This window comes from Leopardus geoffroyi, chromosome B4 (assembly GCF_018350155.1).
Source record: "Leopardus geoffroyi isolate Oge1 chromosome B4, O.geoffroyi_Oge1_pat1.0, whole genome shotgun sequence".
NCBI lineage: Eukaryota > Metazoa > Chordata > Mammalia > Carnivora > Felidae > Leopardus > Leopardus geoffroyi.
The window spans coordinates 17023221-17041769 of NC_059341.1; the positions used below are offsets into that span (position 1 = coordinate 17023221).

The 18549-nt window shown below is 40.4% G+C and overlaps 1 protein-coding gene across 8 annotated transcripts in view; it reads left to right on the top strand.

The window, feature by feature from the left end:
- CACNB2 (calcium voltage-gated channel auxiliary subunit beta 2) overlaps nucleotides 1–18549 on the top strand; it is a 390684-nt gene that overhangs the window by 216779 nt on the left and 155356 nt on the right. Inside the window, exon 1 of one of the 8 annotated variants that reach the window (XM_045462685.1) lies at nucleotides 4261–4379. The exons of the other annotated variants lie outside the window; for them this stretch is intronic. Coding sequence (XP_045318641.1) covers nucleotides 4347–4379 — 33 coding nt within the window. The 5' untranslated portion in view covers nucleotides 4261–4346. Of the gene's footprint in view, nucleotides 1–4260; nucleotides 4380–18549 lie in introns of those variants that run through there. 8 annotated transcript variants of the gene reach the window in all.

The window sequence follows — 18549 nt, forward strand, 5'->3', positions numbered from 1 at the left end:
CAGCTTTGATACGGAACTAGGTTACTGCGGTGAGAAAGCAAGACTCCAGAAAGTAGACTCCGGAGCTTGCCCCCCAGAAGCTACTCGGTGCCTGCTTAGGGATCTGCGGAATACACAGCTGACAGGTCGCAGAGCAAAGTTGTCCGATTTCATGTTCGTGCCCTCTTTACCATCCTCTGCTGCAAACCCCGGGAATTTTCTAACAATAGGTAGAAGGCGTCATGAATGCCTTCCTCATCATCAAAGCCAAGAACTGTCCATGGTCCTAATGCCTTCCGACCTTTTTTCAGCTCATTTTTCCTCCCTCTTTCACACATCCTGTGTTTTCTTGCCTCCTTCTCTGAGCTCAGCATCTCATTCTTGGCTGACTTTGTTCCCCCCACCCCCCAGCATCTGGTAAATTTGAATGTTCCCTGGGGTTTTTTTCTGAAACTTTCTATGCTTTTTATCTACTGTGAGAACCCTGCTCTGCAAGTTCTCATCTCCTCCCTGGATTCAGCCATCACCTTTACATAGCCATCCTTAGGTAGATCTTAGAAGAAACAATGCAGGCAGAAAAGTACATCTGTTATGTGTTTCTCCAGGGCTGCCAGACCACTGTTATCCTGCTTAAGGTGAAATTTGTAACTGTGCTTCTAACTTCTGTACTATTACAACTACACATTTACCCATCATCTGTGTGTTTGGCAGCTAATCATCAGTGTATCTCTTGGCGGTTCACCTACTGCTTTAAGCCTCATTTGCATGTTGTTTCTGACACATCCAGGTATCCTGTTCTTTCTAGCCATCTTTTTTTTTTTTTTGTTACCTTGTTTTAATGTTTATTTTTGAGAGAGAGAGAGAGAGAGAGAGAGAGAGGCAGACAGAGAGAGAGAGAGAGAGAGGCAGACAGAGAATCCCAAGCAGGCTCTGCACTGTCAGCACGGAGCCCCATGTGGGGCCCGAACTCACAAACCATGGGATCATGACCTGAGCCGAAATCAAGAGTCAGATGGTTAACCAACTGTGCCACTCAGGTGGCCCACCATCTTTTTGCCTTTTAAGGACTTCTTAAACATGCTTTTTAGAAAACAGTTTCAGCTTAATTTATATTTCAAAAAAGTGGTTCTCAAATTAGCACTGTGGATATTTTTGTTTTAGTTATAACTCCTTAAGAAATGTTTACCTAATTAAAAAGAGAGAGAGAGAGATGTTTACCTAAAGACCTTTTCTTCCAAATGTTTTGTTAGTAGTAGTACAGACTTGTAAAATTCATAGGAATTTTACCAGTTTTATCTACTTATTTTTCTACATTGTGTGATTACTATTTCCTCCTTGTTTTGTTTTTTACTAAGAGATTATATGAGTATTGTAGTCATTTGAGAAGTTTAACACAAAAGTAGTCTCAGGTGAATTGATTTAAATTTCTTGTTTAAAAAAATTGAGATATAATTAATGTATAACCAGGGCACCTGGACCGCTCAGTCTGTTAAGGGCCTGACTTTGGCTCAGGCCGTGATCTCATGGTTCGTGGGTTCAAGCCTTGTGTCAGACTCTGTGCTGACAGCTGGAGCCTGAGGCCTGCTTCAGATTCTGTGTCTTGCTCTCTCTCTGCCCCTCTCCCATTTACTCTCTCTCTCTCTCTCGAAAATAAATAAACATTAAAAAATTTTTTTAAATCATATTATATTAGTATCAGGTGTACAACTTAATTATCAGTATAGATTACAAAATGATCACAATAAGTCTAGTTAACATCAGTCACCACACATGGTTACAGTTTTTTTCTTGTAATGAGAAATTTTAAAATCTCTTCTTAAAAAAATTTTTTAATGGTTATTTTCGAGAGAGAGAGAGAGAGAGAGAGAGAGAGAAAGAGAGAGAGAGAGAGAGGTAGAGTGTGAGCAGGGGAGAGGCAGAGAGAGAGGGAGACACAGAATCTGAAGCAGGATCCAGGCTCCTAGCTGTCAGCACAGAGCCTGATGTGGGTCTTGAACTCTTGCTAGTTACTAGTTATAGTCTTGCTAGTTATTTACTGACAACTTTTCTGCCTCACGTGTTTAATGATTGTGTGTGCTCTGAAGGTGAGATATGAGCCTATGAGTTCCTCATTTTCCTTCCTCTCCTGGTCCAGTAATTTACTAATCATATAGTGTTCAATAGCATCCTTTCAGTGTTTAAATGTTTTTGATAGTAGGACTAGACAGGCAGCATGATATATTTGAGAAAAGCAAGCATTTGAGCTAGAGGGTCTGACTTCACATCCTTGCCACCTAAAATCTCTGAATATCAATTTGTTTTTTTTGTAAAATAGTAAGGATAGTAATACCAATCAAATTGGTTTGGTTTAAGAACAAATAAGTAATTTACAGGAAGTACATTCTATGTCACACGCTACTATAAAAATGTTAATATGGCAGTATTTTTGTGAATGCCTTTTAAAAGAATGTGGCCTTCAGCGCAGTTCAAGCTTTTGATCTATCTACCTTTCTCTTTTTTTTTCAACATCTTCAACCACTTCTTTCTTCCCCTGCCTGTTCTCATACTGGTACCCAGGACCTGTGGCTTTCTCCCAGGTGTTGCTACCTAATTTGCTCTCCTTGCTTTCTATCTCCTTCTTCTTTTCTGATTTCCCTCTTTGTATCAAAGCCCCATTTCCCATGCAGTATTTCTTTCTTCATTATTCTTTAGCCTTCTTTCTTCTTAGTGTGTATAATAGGGTTCAACACTGACAGGAGATTAAAGAATTCTCACAAAATCAGGAGTCTGTACAAATTCTGTGTGTGTGTGTGTGTGTGTGTGTGTGTGTGTGCGTTTTATGGTAGTGCTTTAGGCAAGTGCTGTCTTATTCATACGCACAGTGTCGGGAAGTTGGAGGTAGAGGAGAGGTTGAAATTCATCTAATCCAGTCGACTTGGTTTAAGGATGAAAAGCGCGTATGCAGAGGAGTTAGTGACTGGCCCTGGATCTCAAGGTTAATTACTGATTGAGTTGATAGTTAAGACTGTTTCCGGAGTTCAGCCCACTCTTGTTTCTCTGTGCTTTTGCTATCCACTGTATTGTGTGTCCCGTCCTAGAGTTTAGCTAAGGACATTATCTGGGGGTTAGTTTGTTCCCAGCAGGCAATCTAGCTGATTGGCTTCGGGTAAGTTATTTAACCTCTCTGGCCTTGAGATTCTCATCAGAATCTGAGAGGACCAAGTCTTCAAGGCATCCTTATAATTCTTATAAGTATTGAATTGTAAATCTTATAATTCAATCTTCCTTCATGTAACAAACTCTCTGATGACCAATTATCTACAAGTGCGAGGTGAGCTGGATTCATGGTTTGCCTTTGTGTTTTTTTTTTTTTTTTCCCAAATGCCACTCAAGGTGGAGCTTTTCCTACATTACTGTACTGCATTTTGATCTGTACAACCAATTAAGCTTGTCCAGTATTTGGTTAAAATTATTTCTAATTAAAACATCACAGCTTCCTTGGCAGAGATCCTGTCCTTGTATTACAAGGATGTTTGGCAAGATTTTTGTTATCATTTTTTAAAAGGCTGTGGGAAAATTGAAGCGTTTTGTTGCCATATTTTCTCTGGATCATAATGTTGAGACAGAACAATGTGACATTCTTTTATACACCACCTGAAAGTTAACAAAAGAGGCACAGAAAGAAATGTGTGCCGGTATCTTGTTGAAATGACAATGTCAGAATAGGTTAGCTAATTTGACTTGTGGGTGATTCAAAATCCAGTAAATTACTACGTCTTAATTTTATGCAAACTAACACTCAAATTCCCTTTAAATTGCTAGAAAATTCTTTCTACTTATTTACATAAATGGACATTAATCCTGAGTAGTATGTTTATTCCCTGTCGGCTTGGGTTCCTATGATGTTTGCTAGCCCCTCCATTGGAAACTAGGTGTCTAGGTGGAGGTCATGTGACATGGTAGGTCCCTTACCAGAGAAGTGAATGTTTGTGTGTGCTCTGAAGGCGAGGTATGAGCCCATGAGTTCCTCATTTTCCCTCCTCTCCTAGTCCAGTAATTTACTACTCGCAGTGTTTAATAGCATCCTTTTCTTGGGTCTGTTTGCTTTTAGTAATCAATGGATCTATTTACATCAAAAACTGGTTTTGTTTGGTTGTGGAATTTTCACTCAGTTTGCCAGACCATCATTTCCTGAAGTGCTTGCAAATAGTCATTTTTTGTCTTTCGGTGCCTGAGAGCCTATTTTAAGAGCATTGCCAAGCGTGGGAAACTAATAGCACTATCTTCCAGCTGTGGAAACAGTATCACTGTGATAATGCGCTTCAGCTTCCTGTAAAAGGACCTCTTGATGGCTGTGCTGAGAATCTAGTTCGAGGTATAGAAGCAGTATGTGCGATGATGGCAGTGAGCATTCAGAAGTGGTAAGAAACTCCTTCTAAAGTCATTGACGTCTGGCATTTTTAATCAGCTTTTTAAATCATTTTCAGAGTTTGATTTTAAACTTGCCTCTCAAGCGCCTGGCATCACTAACAGAAATGGAAAACAAATAGCTCGTGTCTAAAGGACGAGCCCAAATGTTGAAATACTGCAGAACAAAGTTTGAAATCAAACATGTTTTTGTATTATTTGCTATAGCTGAGATGATTTTTGTACTTGAACTTGGATTTGAAATGGTTATCAGTATCTTATGATGTCCATTGAAAAGGTGTTTTAAAAAGTCCTTGTAAGTGTAATGATAGGCAATTAAGATTCCTTAACAAAAACATTTTTAATTTACCAGTGAAATCATCTGTTAAATATAATTGAAAGTAATTGAATTGGAAAGCTTTATGTCATAAAATCTCTTCAGATCCTTTATTTGTAAATAGTAAACCGTTAGGAAAATCTCAGTCTTTCCTTAAACATTAAATGCATTCCTTGTATATTAAAAATATTTAAACTAAGAGTATATATATAATTAGAGTATCACATTGTTCTCAATCCATAAAATATGTAAAAAAATCACATGAATCTGTACATTATGCAAAATGAACAGCTAATGTTTTTTTATATTTCAAGAGTTACAGACATGGTTTTGAAAGTGTCAAAAGGCATTTTAAACCATATGTTTCTTTGAAGTACTGTATTATTTGATTCCTTAATACATTCTGATTCCTTAATAGCCTGATGAATTGAGGTCATAATTTGATCTGACTTTAGAAAGATCTATTCTCAGTAAATAATACCACAGTTTAACTAATAAGAAATAAACCTGTATTAAATAGTGGATTTCAGTTTTCTGGTCATATTCCACTCAAAACCAAATTCCCTTTTTAGGTGTGTGTAGGAATCATAGGATGAGATGATTTCACTTCTTGTTATGTAGCCAGAAGGAAAGAAATTTCCCAAAAAGCAACTGAGATTTCTACTTTAAACATAGCAAGTTGAAATCACACAGTTGTCTATTTAATTTGAGTTCTTTATTTCAACCATTGGCATAAGATCACAATGATAGATACAATTCCAAAATGAGGGCTAAAGGTTTTGTTATGAGTTTTAAAACGGTCTTCTCTAATATGGTCATTGTTTTGTAACACCTTTTATTTTATTTTATTTTATTTTATTTTTATTTCTTTATTTAAAAAAAATTTTTTTAACGTTTATTTATTTTTTGAGACAGAGAGAGACAGAGCATGAATGGGGGAGGGTCAGAGAGAGAGGGAGACACAGAATCCGAAACAGGCTCCAGGCTCTGAGCGGTCAGCACAGAGCCCGACACGGGGCTCGAACTCACGGACCGCGAGATCATGACCTGAGCCGAAGTCGGACGCTTAACCGACTGAGCCACCCAGGCGCCCCTTGTTTTATTTTTTGAGAGAGCACGGATAGGGGAGAGGAGCAGAGTGGTGGGGGTGGGGGAGAATCTCAAGCAAGCTCCACACTCAGCATGGAACCTGACACTCCACGGGGCTCGATCCCATAACCCTGGAATCATGACCTGAGCCAAAACCAAGAGATGGACACTCAACTGACTGAGCTACCCAGGCACCCCAAGACCTTCTTTTGTCTCTTGATCTTTGCTCTCAGGTGACTGTCAAGATGAGCAAAAACTTTTTTAAAGAGTAGGACATGACTCTATTCAGATGTTCATAAGAATTTAAAGTGGTTGCAAAATTATAAATTTTCAGAATAAGACACTTTAAACTCCTACTAAACAGAAATGTGTCCAGTGTTTAAACCCTACTCTCCCTTGTTACTGTCTACACTGCATGCGGTTCGTGCAGGATTTTCAAACTCTTTGAGAGTTGTGCTCAAGCCTAAGCTGTAACAGACAAGAAATCTTTGGAGGAATGAAGTTAACATTTTAAGAAAGTATTGCTGAAAATGAGTTCCAGGTTTTTGTTACTTTTTTAATAAAGAGTATAAATGAATACAGAAAATATATTCCTTAGAATTCACCCTAATGAGTATTTTAGGAATACAAACATTCATTAATTAGCCCTCATGTGTTTAAAATACACACCTGTTGGATATGGTTATGCACAGAAGCTGGTTTTTTCATGAATAATTTCTATCATTTTTGCATAATTTTAAGGAACCATATGTTCTATAATGAAGAAAAAATATTTAAAGTATGCAATCATGTTAAACAGTTACAGCATGAGTCACTATATATATACATATATATATGTATATATATATATACGTATATATATGTATATATATATATATGTATATATATATATAATTTTTTTTTAAGTGCTGCCTGTAGGTGACAGGAGCTAAAAGGATTTGAAGTGAGCTCTCAATGTAAAATCACTGTAAATTTATTAACTTAGGCAATTTTGATTATTGAGACCAACTTTGGAAACTTTCTTGTGTTTAGGTATTAAAATGCCTTTCAAAAACCTGAAAACCAGATTGAAACATGAATTGAATACTTAGATTTGTGTTTGTTTTGTACGAAGAGGTCTGCATCACTGTGAAAAAAAATGACTTTGGTGGCTCGTCTAGGTTTTATAACGTGCCAGGACTGGTTCATTTTACGGATGTCATAAAGAACAGTTACGTGCACTTAAAAAAATAAATTACTTTCCATGTCATTTAGCTCTAAAGTCCTTTTTCTGTTTTTCTCCCTGTGAGTCAAATATTCCATTTGTATCACTAATGTTTTTTGTAGTTTTGTTGCTTTATTGAATATTTGAAATGTCCTTTCAAATATAGCATAGGTAATACTTGTCCAAATTTGATATTTCTAATGCATCATACCCAAATTTTAATTTTTGTGGGAATGTAACAATCATCATTGATGTGGTCTTAGTTTTGTTTTTTTTTTAAGTTTATTTATTTTGTGGGAGAGAAAGAGATCACATGAGCACAGGAGGGAGGGGCAGAGAGAGAGGGAGAGGGAGAGGGAGAGGGAGAGGGAGAGGGAGAGTCCCAAGCAGGCTCCTCACTGTCAGCACAGAGCCTGATGCAGGGACTCAATCTCATGAACTGTGAGATCCTGACCTGAGATGAAATCAAGGGTTGGATGCTTAACCAATTGAGCCTCCCATGTGCCCTAATGTGGTCTTATTTTTAATAAGAAACATGTATCAATAAGAAACACATAAAAACATGCTACAGTTGAGAGGACCGAACTTTAGAAGGTGTTTCTTTGTTGTGTCTTGTTAAGGGTGTGGCACAAGTAGCGGAAGTCATAAGAAGGGAGAAGGTATGTGTCTTTTCCGTTTAGAAATTAATAAGCGAACTCACCGAGAAATGGGCCACCACCTCCCCATTCTTAGAAGTATCTATCCTGCTTTTGGCATGCTCTAGCCAGCCGGTACTGTTCTTTAGAACTTTTTCTGATGATTGAAATACGCCGTATCTATGCCATCCAATATGGTAGCCACTAGCCACGTGTGGCTATTATGCACCTGCAGTGTGGCAATGGAAGGGTGTCTGCTAAGAATTGTAATTCAATGTAAATAATCCTATGGTAGGTTCTGCTGGACTTCTTTCGATCCAAAGTGTGCTCCACGGACCACGTCGGAGCCTGTTCGGAATGTCAGAATCTCAGGCCCCTCTTCAGACCTCCTGAAACAGAATCCACATGTTAGCAGCCTCTCCGGGTGGATCATGTGTTCACTGCCATTTAGCAGAGCTGGTCTATAAGGCATTCCTAAACGGACTAGATGGCTAGAGGAGACAAGTATTCCAATTCCCAAGGGCCTGTATATATATTTTTTTATTTTGGAGAAGTTAATTATTGAGATTCAAAGAAAGGTAAGGAGCATACGCTTTGAGGTTAGACCAGGTGTAGAAACAGCTTTGTCCTGTGTTGGCTGTGAGCAATCTTGGGCATGCTGTCCTACGTAAGGCTTGGTTCCCCTCTGTAAGGGACAGATGCTCATGATACGGTACCTGCCTCAGTGTTGTGAAGACGAACTGACATAATGTAGGCAAAGTGTTTACACACACAGTAAACCCTCAAGAGGACTGGTTTAACTTACACTGTTGTTAACTCGTATTACATAAAGTTGTGCCTTTCAAATGAGACAGGCAGACTAAACTTAGCCGACTGTGTCTTTCTTCTAAATCTACATTGGCTTGGAAAAAGTCTCCAACGATGGTTGCTTATCTTAAAGAAAAGAGGGTCTGAGTCCATTGGTTTGATTTTTGACACATGTTCCAGATTCAGGATCAAAGCGTGAAGCAACGACCCGGCCTCTTTAAACCACGCAAGAGTCCTTCAATTGCAGATCTGAGAGCATTGCAACTGCTTCCCCTTCCTCCCTTAGAGTTTATAGAGTCCCCAGGTGCTGTAAAATGTCTCGAAAATTCTGCCTCTCTCTAGTTCTCACAGTTGGGGCCGCGGCAAAGCGGAGCTCTGCCCTCCTGGTTGCAAGATGTGAACGGACGGGTTTGGTCGGCCTTCTTTGGAGTGCAGCCAGAATTTCCTTTTCAGCAAATTCTGTTTTAAAAAGAATGAACCTAGGGTGAGCTCAAACTATTAGTCACAAGTTTTCATCGTTATTAATGGTGCTTCATCAGGAAGCTAATCCAAGTGGGGGTGGGAGCCGTCTCCTAGTTAAAAATAAAAGCACATACTTACTTAAAATTCCCATCATTCTTTTGCCACTAAAAAAGTAGTCCATGCTTACAGAATATAAATTTCGAAGTGCTTTTTAAAATTTAACCATTTTCCCACTGTTGGTTTATTTAGGTTGTTTTACACACACATAAGTGTGTGCACACATACACACACATACATCATATATATATATGTATATATATATATATACACACATATGGGTGTATGTGTGTGTATATATATATATATATATATATACATATATATGTGTGTGTGTGTATAGATATATATAGTCTCTGTCCTCCTCCATATATGTATATATATGTGTGTATATATATATATATGTGTGTGTGTGTGTATTACACACATATATATATATATTTCAGCTTGGGGTTCTCCCTCTCTCTTTCTCTTTTTCTGCCCCTCCCTCGTGTGCTTGTGTGGGCTCTCTCTCTCTCTGTCTCTTTCTCTCCCCAAAAATAAGTAAATAAACTTAAAAAAATAAAAATAAAACCACATCAATGGCAATTCTTACATCCCCACAAAAATTGAAATTTGGATATCATGCACTAGAAATATCAAATTTGGGGGTGTCTGGGTGGCTCAGTCACTTAAGCATCTGAGTTCGGCTCAGGTCATGATCTCTCAGTTCATGAGTTTGAGCCCCGTGTCGGGCTCTGTGCTGACAACTCGGATCCTAGAGCCTGCTTCGGATTCTGTGTCTCCCTCTCTCTCTGCTCCTCCCCCACTCATGCTCTCTTTATCAAAGATAAATAAACATTAAAAAAATTTTTTTAAGAAATATCAAATTTGGACTACTATATATATATATATATATATATATATATATATGATGTGTGTGTATGTATATATGCGTGTGTATCATATTTCTTTGCATCTTTATTTCCTTCACATAGATTGTGGAAAAGAGAATTCAGTATACTGATATACTTTTGAAAGAGTAATATGCCTTTCCAAATTGCTTTTCACAAAAGTTGTATTAATTTACGTATCCACCAGCAGTGTTTGAGTTCATTTCGCTGTAATATTGACTGACACCTTAAAAATGATTAATTTGGGGCGCCTGGGTGGCGCAGTCGGTTAAGCGTCCGACTTCAGCCAGGTCACGATCTCGCGGTCCGTGAGTTCGAGCCCCGCGTCAGGCTCTGGGCTGATGGCTCAGAGCCTGGAGCCTGTTTCCGATTCTGTGTCTCCCTCTCTCTCTGCCCCTCCCCCGTTCATGCTCTGTCTCTCTCTGTCCCAAAAATAAATAAACGTTGAAAAAAAAATTAAAAAAAAAATGATTAATTTGATGCGGTGGAATATTATTCAGCCATAAAAAAGGAAGTCCTGCCACCTGCAACAACACGGACGGACCTTGAGGACATTCTGCTAAGTGAAATAAGTCAGAGAAAGACAAATGCTCTGTAAGCTCACTTATATGTAGGAGGTGGGCAAAACGGGCACAGTTTGTCTAAAGGTACCGACTTCCAGTTACAAGATAAATAAGTCCTGGGGTATAATGTGATGACTGTAGTTAACAATACTATATTGTATATTTGAAAGTTTCTAAGGGAGTGGATCTTTTTTTTTTAATTTTTTTTAATGTTTATTTATTTTTGAGACAGAGAGAGACAGAGCATGAACGGGGGAGGGGCAGAGAGAGAGAGGGAGACACAGAATCAGAAGCAGGCTCCAGGCTCCGAGCCGTCAGCACAGAGCCTGACGCGGGGCTCGAACTCATGGACTGTGAGAGCATGACCTGAGAGCCGAAGTCGGACGCTTCACCCACTCAGCCACCCAGGCGTCCCGAGAGTAGATCTTGAGAGTTCTCATCATAATAAAAAAACCTGATAACTATGTGTGTTGATGGGTGTTAAGTAGATTTATTGTGGCGATCGTTTGATTATGCAATGTATATACATGTATCAAACCAGTATTTATATGCCTAAAACTAATATAATGTTATATGTCAATCATCTCAATTTAAAAATAAATAAAAATAAATAAAACCTAAAATAGAAAGTTTTTAAATAATTTGATAGGCAAAAGTATCTCATGTTTAACTTAAGTACCTAAAGATTTTTTATTATGGTGAGGTTAAGTGTTTTTTCATATTTCTTAGCCATGGTTGTTTCTTCCTTACATATGTGTCCTTGGGTGAATTACTTAACTCTGTACCTTGTTTTTTGTCTTAACTCCAAGTCACTTTGTAAGGTCACTGTGAAGACCAAATTAGATAATATTTTTCACGTACTTGCCACAGTATGTGTTGTATAGATGTTCATCGGTCCTTGGTGGAAGTCTGATATATGGCTTTTGTCCACTTTCTGTTGCCGTTGAGTTCCCAGGATTTAGAGCCTTATGGGGCACTGACCTTTCTCACTTCTTTGCATGAAGTGGGAGAGGATGAAAGTTTCTGATGAGCCTGGTGACTGTTACTTCTGAGGATGCCAGGAGCGGAGTGATGGAAGTCTCCTCACTATGAAAGTTGAATCCTCTCCGTATATTCACAGCCTAATGTTATTATCCCCGTTTTATAAATAAAAAAACAAAGGCTCTGAAAGTTGTAGTGGCTTGTCCAGCGTATGACGGGCCTCTCGTCCCCTGCTCCCTCCATGCCGCTGGGGACTATGGTCCCTCAGCCCTTTGAACTGTACTTGAGGTTTACATCTTGCTACCTAAGGCAATCCTGTATGCTTGTTGATGTCAACTGTGGAGCCACTTGACCTGAGTTCAGACCCTGGCTGTCACCTACTAGCTGTGTGACGTCGCCAGCACAGTCACTTCATCTGTAAAATGAGTATGGTACTAGGACTTACCTTTTGAATTGTCGTGAGGGATAAGGTCGTTGATTTATGTGTAAATCACCTAGGTCAGTAGTTTTGTACACGACAGGTGTTATATACCAGCCACTGAGATCATAATCCCCAGCGTCGGGGACGTGTGTGGCCAAAGGCCTATCCGACACTTTTTTTTTTGAGAGAGGGAGAGTGAGAGAGTGTGAACACACATGAATGCGTGCCCGCGCACGTGAGAGGGAGGGGGGCGGAGAGAATCCGAAGCAGGCTGCGTGCCCATAGCAGAGCCTGATGTTTTTTTTTTATTTATAAAATGGGGATAATAACATTAGACTGTGAATATACGGAGAGGATTCAACTTTAATAGTGAGGAGACTTCCATCACTCCGCTCCTGGCATCCTCAGAAATCAAACTCACAAACTGTGAGATCATGACCTGAGCCAAAATCCAGGGTCAGATGCTTAACTGACTGAGCTGCCCAGGCGCCCCCTGCTGACATTTTCAGCGTCTTGCCTGCGCACCATCGACTGTGCACCATTCTTGGAATGGAACTGGGGGGAGATCTCTTGGTGGGCTAAGAACTTGTGCTTTTGCTCACCCCGTGTCACAGTGAACCAAAAAGAAATTTTTGTTTGGTGAGAATTTTACCAATTCGGATTTAGTTCTGTGCAGCCGGCAGATCAGAAACCCAGAGTCCCTTTGTGCTGCCCACTTGTTGTAATTCCTGAGTGGAGGAGGTCACCAGGAAGGCCACCCTCACTGTCATTTGTACTTTTTTTTTTTTTTTTGGAAGACACCGAATGCCCTCCCAAGGCCATAGCCAGCCGAACATCAGCTCAGTAGCATGGCTCCTGTCCACACAACGTGTGCATCTCTCCCTGGAGAACTTCACTGTTGGTAGCACAGGAAGCAGAGAAAGTTCCCCAGGTTTGGAGGAAAACCATCAGAGAGAGAGAGAGAGAGAGAGAACAGAACTTTGCTGTGAAGCAAAATCATTGCCAAAAAGGCAATCGCATTTCCCTACTGACTGGCCAGCTTCACCTCAGGCTGCACCGTGAGAAGATCGTAAGGAACCTTCTTTGTGAAGGTTCTCATGGTCTGGGATGGAGGCAGATGCAAGGCCTTCCCCCCTCATTCATCTGTTCATTCAGCAGACATTTATTGAATCCTGACTATGCTTCCTCCTGCCCTAAGCCCAGGTTGAGGTGTATCTCATTCTACTTTTGTATCTTAATTCCGATTTCTGTTTCTCCCAAAGAAGGCTGGACAGCCTAACTCAAGGGCAGCACAACCCGCTGTGCAAGGCTGACGAGGTGGGAGAGGATGAGGAGAACAGCTGTTATTCGGGGGATATTTATGTGAGGCACTGGATCAAGTGATTTCTATATTGGAATGATTCAGAGCACTTTTTTTTTTTACCACCCACTCTTTACAGATGAGGAAACTGAGATTTAGGGAGGGTTTTTTTTTAATGTTTATTTATTTCTTTTGAGAGAGAGAGGGCACGAGCAGGGGAAGGGCAGAGAGAGAGGGAGAATCCCAAGCAGGCTCTGTGCTGTCATCGCACAGCCCGGTGCGGGGCTCGATCCCATGAACCGTGAGATCAAGACCTGCGCCAAAACCAGGAGTCAGCCATGTAACCAACTGAGCCACCCGGGCCGAGGTCGGAAGGGTTGCTGAGGTCACCAGACGAAGCAGGGCACTAGATGAGTGAAATTAAGTGTTCCCTCGAGTTTCCAGGAAGGTAGAGACGGCTTAGGGGAAGGTCAGTGGCTGGAGAGGTGCCAGGTAGATTTGGCAGGACGGGAAATAGAATTACAAGAACACCTTGAGGGGTCAAGCCTCAATTAATAAGAAAGGGAGTGTCTCCTCGGGTTTATAGGAAAGATGAACAGGTGTCATTAGAGATAAAGCAGAGGCGATATAAAAACTAGTCAAAGTACATGAGCTGCTGAGTAATTTTTTGACATCCTTGGTTACCAAGGTAGGTTTTCTTTGTAAAGTGCTTGGCATCCTAAATGGTTTGCTTATTAGCCTTTTGTATCCTGTGGAACAACAGAATAGCAAAATCGTGCCAAATGGCATTTTCCCCGACACTCGTGTACTGGTCGTGTGCTCTGCCAGTATTTTTTTTTTTAATTTTTTTTTTTCAACGTTTATTTATTTTTGGGACAGAGAGAGACAGAGCATGAACGGGGGAGGGGCAGAGAGAGAGGGAGACACAGAACCGGAAACAGGCTCCAGGCTCTGAGCCATCAGCCCAGAGCCCGACGCGGGGCTCGAACTCACGGACCGCGAGATCGTGACCTGGCTGAAGTCGGACGCCTAACCGACTGCGCCACCCAGGCGCCCCACTGCCAGTATTAACTTACAACTCACAGCTGTGTGCACCAGCTCCTTCCCATTTTCCAGATAAACTCAGCCTTTGTGATGTTTTGTAACTTGTCCAAGGTCACCCAGTTAAAAAGTGTCAGGTTTAGTATTTGTTACACTGGCCACCAAAGAAAGGGTCCTATTTTGGTGAAAGCAGAAGGCTGTGGTAAGACGTAGCCCTAGGAAAGATCCCCGTTTTCTCTGGTGTTGGAGACTGGAAGTGAGTGTGAACTGAGTGCTTTGACGTGTCCTGTGCTCTATTATTTTGTCCTGTGATTTCAGTCCCCCTAGGCTGTATCAATGCCATAAGGAGGAAGGTACCTGTATCTTTATTAAGATAAAGTTCATCTCAATGTGCTAATGGGGATGAAGCCCGTTGTTAAATTAATCATTTTGCAAATCCTCCGAGTGGTAGTGTTTACTCTTTGGATTGAGCTTTCTTTCGGGGCCATGCATGGGAACTATGGCAGGCAATGTAAACTGGCAAAAGCAGCTTTTAATTGATGAAGACCTTTAACTTATTTTCCTTAACTAATCTAATTCCTTGAAACTGAGAAATGGAAGGCAGTATTCATCACAAAATACTGCTAGCAAGCAAGTGAAAATTCACTTCTCCTTGACCCTTTATAGGAACATACAGGGGCCCCGTGCTCTGGGCAATGAACTTGGAGTTTATAGGCCTGAGCACGATTATCAGTAGATGTGAAGGCCAGACAGTAAATGCCGAACAAGTGATGTCGTATATGTGTATGTTTGAAGGATGGTTTAATTTCTCTGGTTTGTTGATCCATTGAAAACCACCCTGGCCTCAAAATGCCGTGGACACAGATTTGGAGGAGAAAAATACTTTGTCATCAGTTAAGGTAGTCACGAGATTAAAAACCAACTGAAGTTTATGCCAGCTTAAGTATAAATAATTTTGGTTGGGGAACTCCTCGGAAGGGGAGGAAATATATTGGGCCCCATACATAACCTCCAAAATGAAACCCTTCAATTACTTTGTAAAAGAGAGGAATTGGAATAAGGAATAATGAGACTAGGTAGGTATCGATACTATGCAAACTATATAATTTTAAGCCTGGCATACCATGTAATGGAGAAGTTGGCAAGCTTTTTCTGTAAGGGTCAGACAGTAAATGTTTTTGGCTTCGAGGACATACATTCTCTGTCACCCTCACTGAATTCTGTTGTACCACAAAAGGAGCCATTGGTTCATGAGACACAGAAAGAGGCAACAGGCTGACTTGGGCCCCAGAGTTGTGGTTGGCTGGTCCCTGGTATCATCTGTGGGGTTTGAGCCCTGAAGGTCTTTTTAGATATATGGCAAAAGTGAAATGCTTTCTACACAAGCCTGGTAGCAAATCTGAGAATGCATTCTAGGTGCCCCTTTGTAGAAACACTATTTTATTTGAGGTTTTTGAAAATTATGCTTGGCCAACTCAAACATTAACCTCTGCTCTTTAATTCAGACGTTATATTCACATTTCTTGCCAGACCTGGGAACTGACTGAAAATAATTATTATGAAAGACACAGGGCCCTTGAACCCTTTCTTGTGGCTGTTTTGAAGGGTCATTGTCTTTTTGCTAATTAGGAACCGGGAACATTATGTTTCAGCTGCTTGTGGAAGGTATTATCCTTAGAGAAATGGTCTGGGCAAGAGTTTGTATGGGGGTGCCGGGAACAGAGAGGAGAAAGAAAACCTGGGAGGGCCAAATTACAGGCACCAGCAACAGAGAAAACCCAGCCAGTAATTAGAGTAAATTTCTGAATACAAATCCTCAAAATGCGTCACTTTTCACATTTGAATCCCAATGCATTATACTCAACAGAACGAGTACTTGGTTATATGTCAACATTTTAATTCTGAATGAGTGTTAATTGGGTATTTTAGTGCTGAAATTATTTGTTACCTAAAACACTGACACAACCTGAAGTTCCCTGATTTTTATAATTATATAGCACAGACAGAATTTCCTTCTCTAGATTTGATTGCTTTTACAAAATGTATTTAAGGCACACGCTTTAGATCAATTAATAATTCAGAACTGTAATTATTAGACTCCATGGTGACTTGGTATAGTAACTCTTCCTGAACCAGCCCGTTCACAATTCGGGGCTGGTTGGAATTGTGAACTTCAGCCAAAAAAAAAAAAAAAAAAAGGAAAATATCTCCTCTCGATATAACGTACATGGTGACTGGAGATAACACTGCCAGCTGGTATATTTGGAAGTTGTTAAGAAAGGAAATCCTGACAGTTCTCATCTCAAGGAAAGAAAAAAATTTTTTTTTTTTATAATCTATATGAGATGATGGACATCAACCAAACTGTCTGTGGGGGAATCATTCCATAATATGTGTAAGTCAAGTCATTATGCTGTTATATCTCAGTAAAACTGGGGGAAAAAATTCCTCCCTGACCTCCCTTTACTTGTCAATTCCCTAGAGCAAATGTGTTGAGTGGCTGCCTGACCCAGTACCGTGCTAGGGGCTTGGACCCAGTAGGGAACAATGCAGCCAGCGACCCTTGCTTTCCTGGACCTATTTGTTATAATACATGTGCATGCCAAATATAATTTCTTGCTCTCTCTCTCTCTTTTGGATGCTTACTCTGATTTCTCTAGCAGAAATCATGTGGGTCTAAACAAATATTTTTATTGGGGTAGAATATACATAATAATATTTAGCACTTGACCTGTTTTTAAGTGTGCAACTGCATTTTAAGTGTGGCATTCAGTGCAAGTTTTAAATACGAATTCCCCATCTCCTCTCCCCACCCTGGCCCCTGGCATCCACCATTCTTTGGTCTCTGTGGATGTGCTTACTCAGCTGAATGATAAGAGTATTTGTCCTCTTACGATTGGCTTATTTCACTCAACATAATGTGTTAAAGGTTCATAAGAAACTGTGTTTCTAAAAGAAATGTTTGATTTTCTTAAATTAAAAATTTTAATTTCAATTCAGTCAGGTGAAAGGGTTTTTTTTTTTTTTTAATCTCAAGAGCAGTGTTCATAATTCCTTTGAAAAAATGTATTTTTGTAATGTTGACTGACTCACCAAGCAATATTTTCGTTTTGGTTTTGCCTTAGAAAGAAAAGATTTGATGTGTTGTAAACCCTTGTGTATTACAGTCTACTAGGAGAACGGAAGTGCCCTCCTTGCATGGAATTAAGGAAGTATTCTGAGGATGGTCCTGTTTTAAAAGACTTTCTGATTCAGTGGCTCAGTCAGTTTAAGCATCCGACTTCGGCTCAGGGCATGATCTCGCGGTCCGTGAGTTCAATCCCGGAGTCAGGCTCCATGCCAACAGCTGGGAGCCTGGAGTCTGCTTCAAATTCTGTGCCTTCCTCTCTCTCTCTCTGCCCCTCCCCTGCTTACACTCTGTCTCTCTCTGTCTCAAATATAAATAAATGTTTAAAAAAATGTAAAATACTTTCTAATTCCTTTTTTTTTTTTTTTTTTTTGAGAGAGAGAGAGAGAGAGAGAGAGAGAGAGAGAGAGAGAGAGATTGAGATTCTTAAGCAGGCTCCTCACCCAGAGTACAGCCCCCGTGGAACTCCATCTCAAAGCCATGAGATCATGACCTGTGCCAAAATCAAGTCACATGCTCAACTGACTGAGCCAGCTGGGTGCCCCTAAAATACTTTCCCAAGTAAATCAGAAAAATATTAATTAGGACAATTCATTTCTGTAGGTTATTTTTTTTTAATTTTTTTTTTTAACATTTATTTATTTTTGAGACAGAGAGAGAGCATGAACAGGGAGGGCCAGAGGAAGAGGGAGACACAGAATCTGAACCAGGCTGCAGGCTCTGAGCTGTCAGCACAGAGCCTGACGCGGGGCTCGAACCCACAGACCGCGAGATCATGGCCTGAGCCGAAGCCGGATGCTTAACCGACTGAGCCACCCAGGCGCCCCAGCAGGTTATTTTTAGAGAAAGATGTAACAGAATTTTCTTTCTTTGTTTGGAAAAGAAAATGTGAGTAGGAAAACAAACACATACTATCCCCACTGGGGGATCCTACTTTTTAGAAAATGTGTGGGTTTTTCTGCCTGCAATCCCAATTTTATGTTAATTAGCACACTGCCCTCTGCGTAAGGAAAACTGTTTGCGGTGCCTTCCCTTTCCTGGTAGGTGCCTTGCTTGTAACCACCCCTAGGAGCCACTCTGAAGAATGCAAACAGCAGAGGTGTTTTCTGAAAGTGGAAGGAAGTGAGCTCAACGGAGTTGTTAATTCTTACTCTCCAGTGCCAGCTGGGGAAATTATACTCCTGGCTGCTCTCCTTTGGTTCTGCTGTCAGTAATAACAGGTAGGAGCCCCCACCTCTCCTACCTAATAGAAGGTTCATTTTCCTGT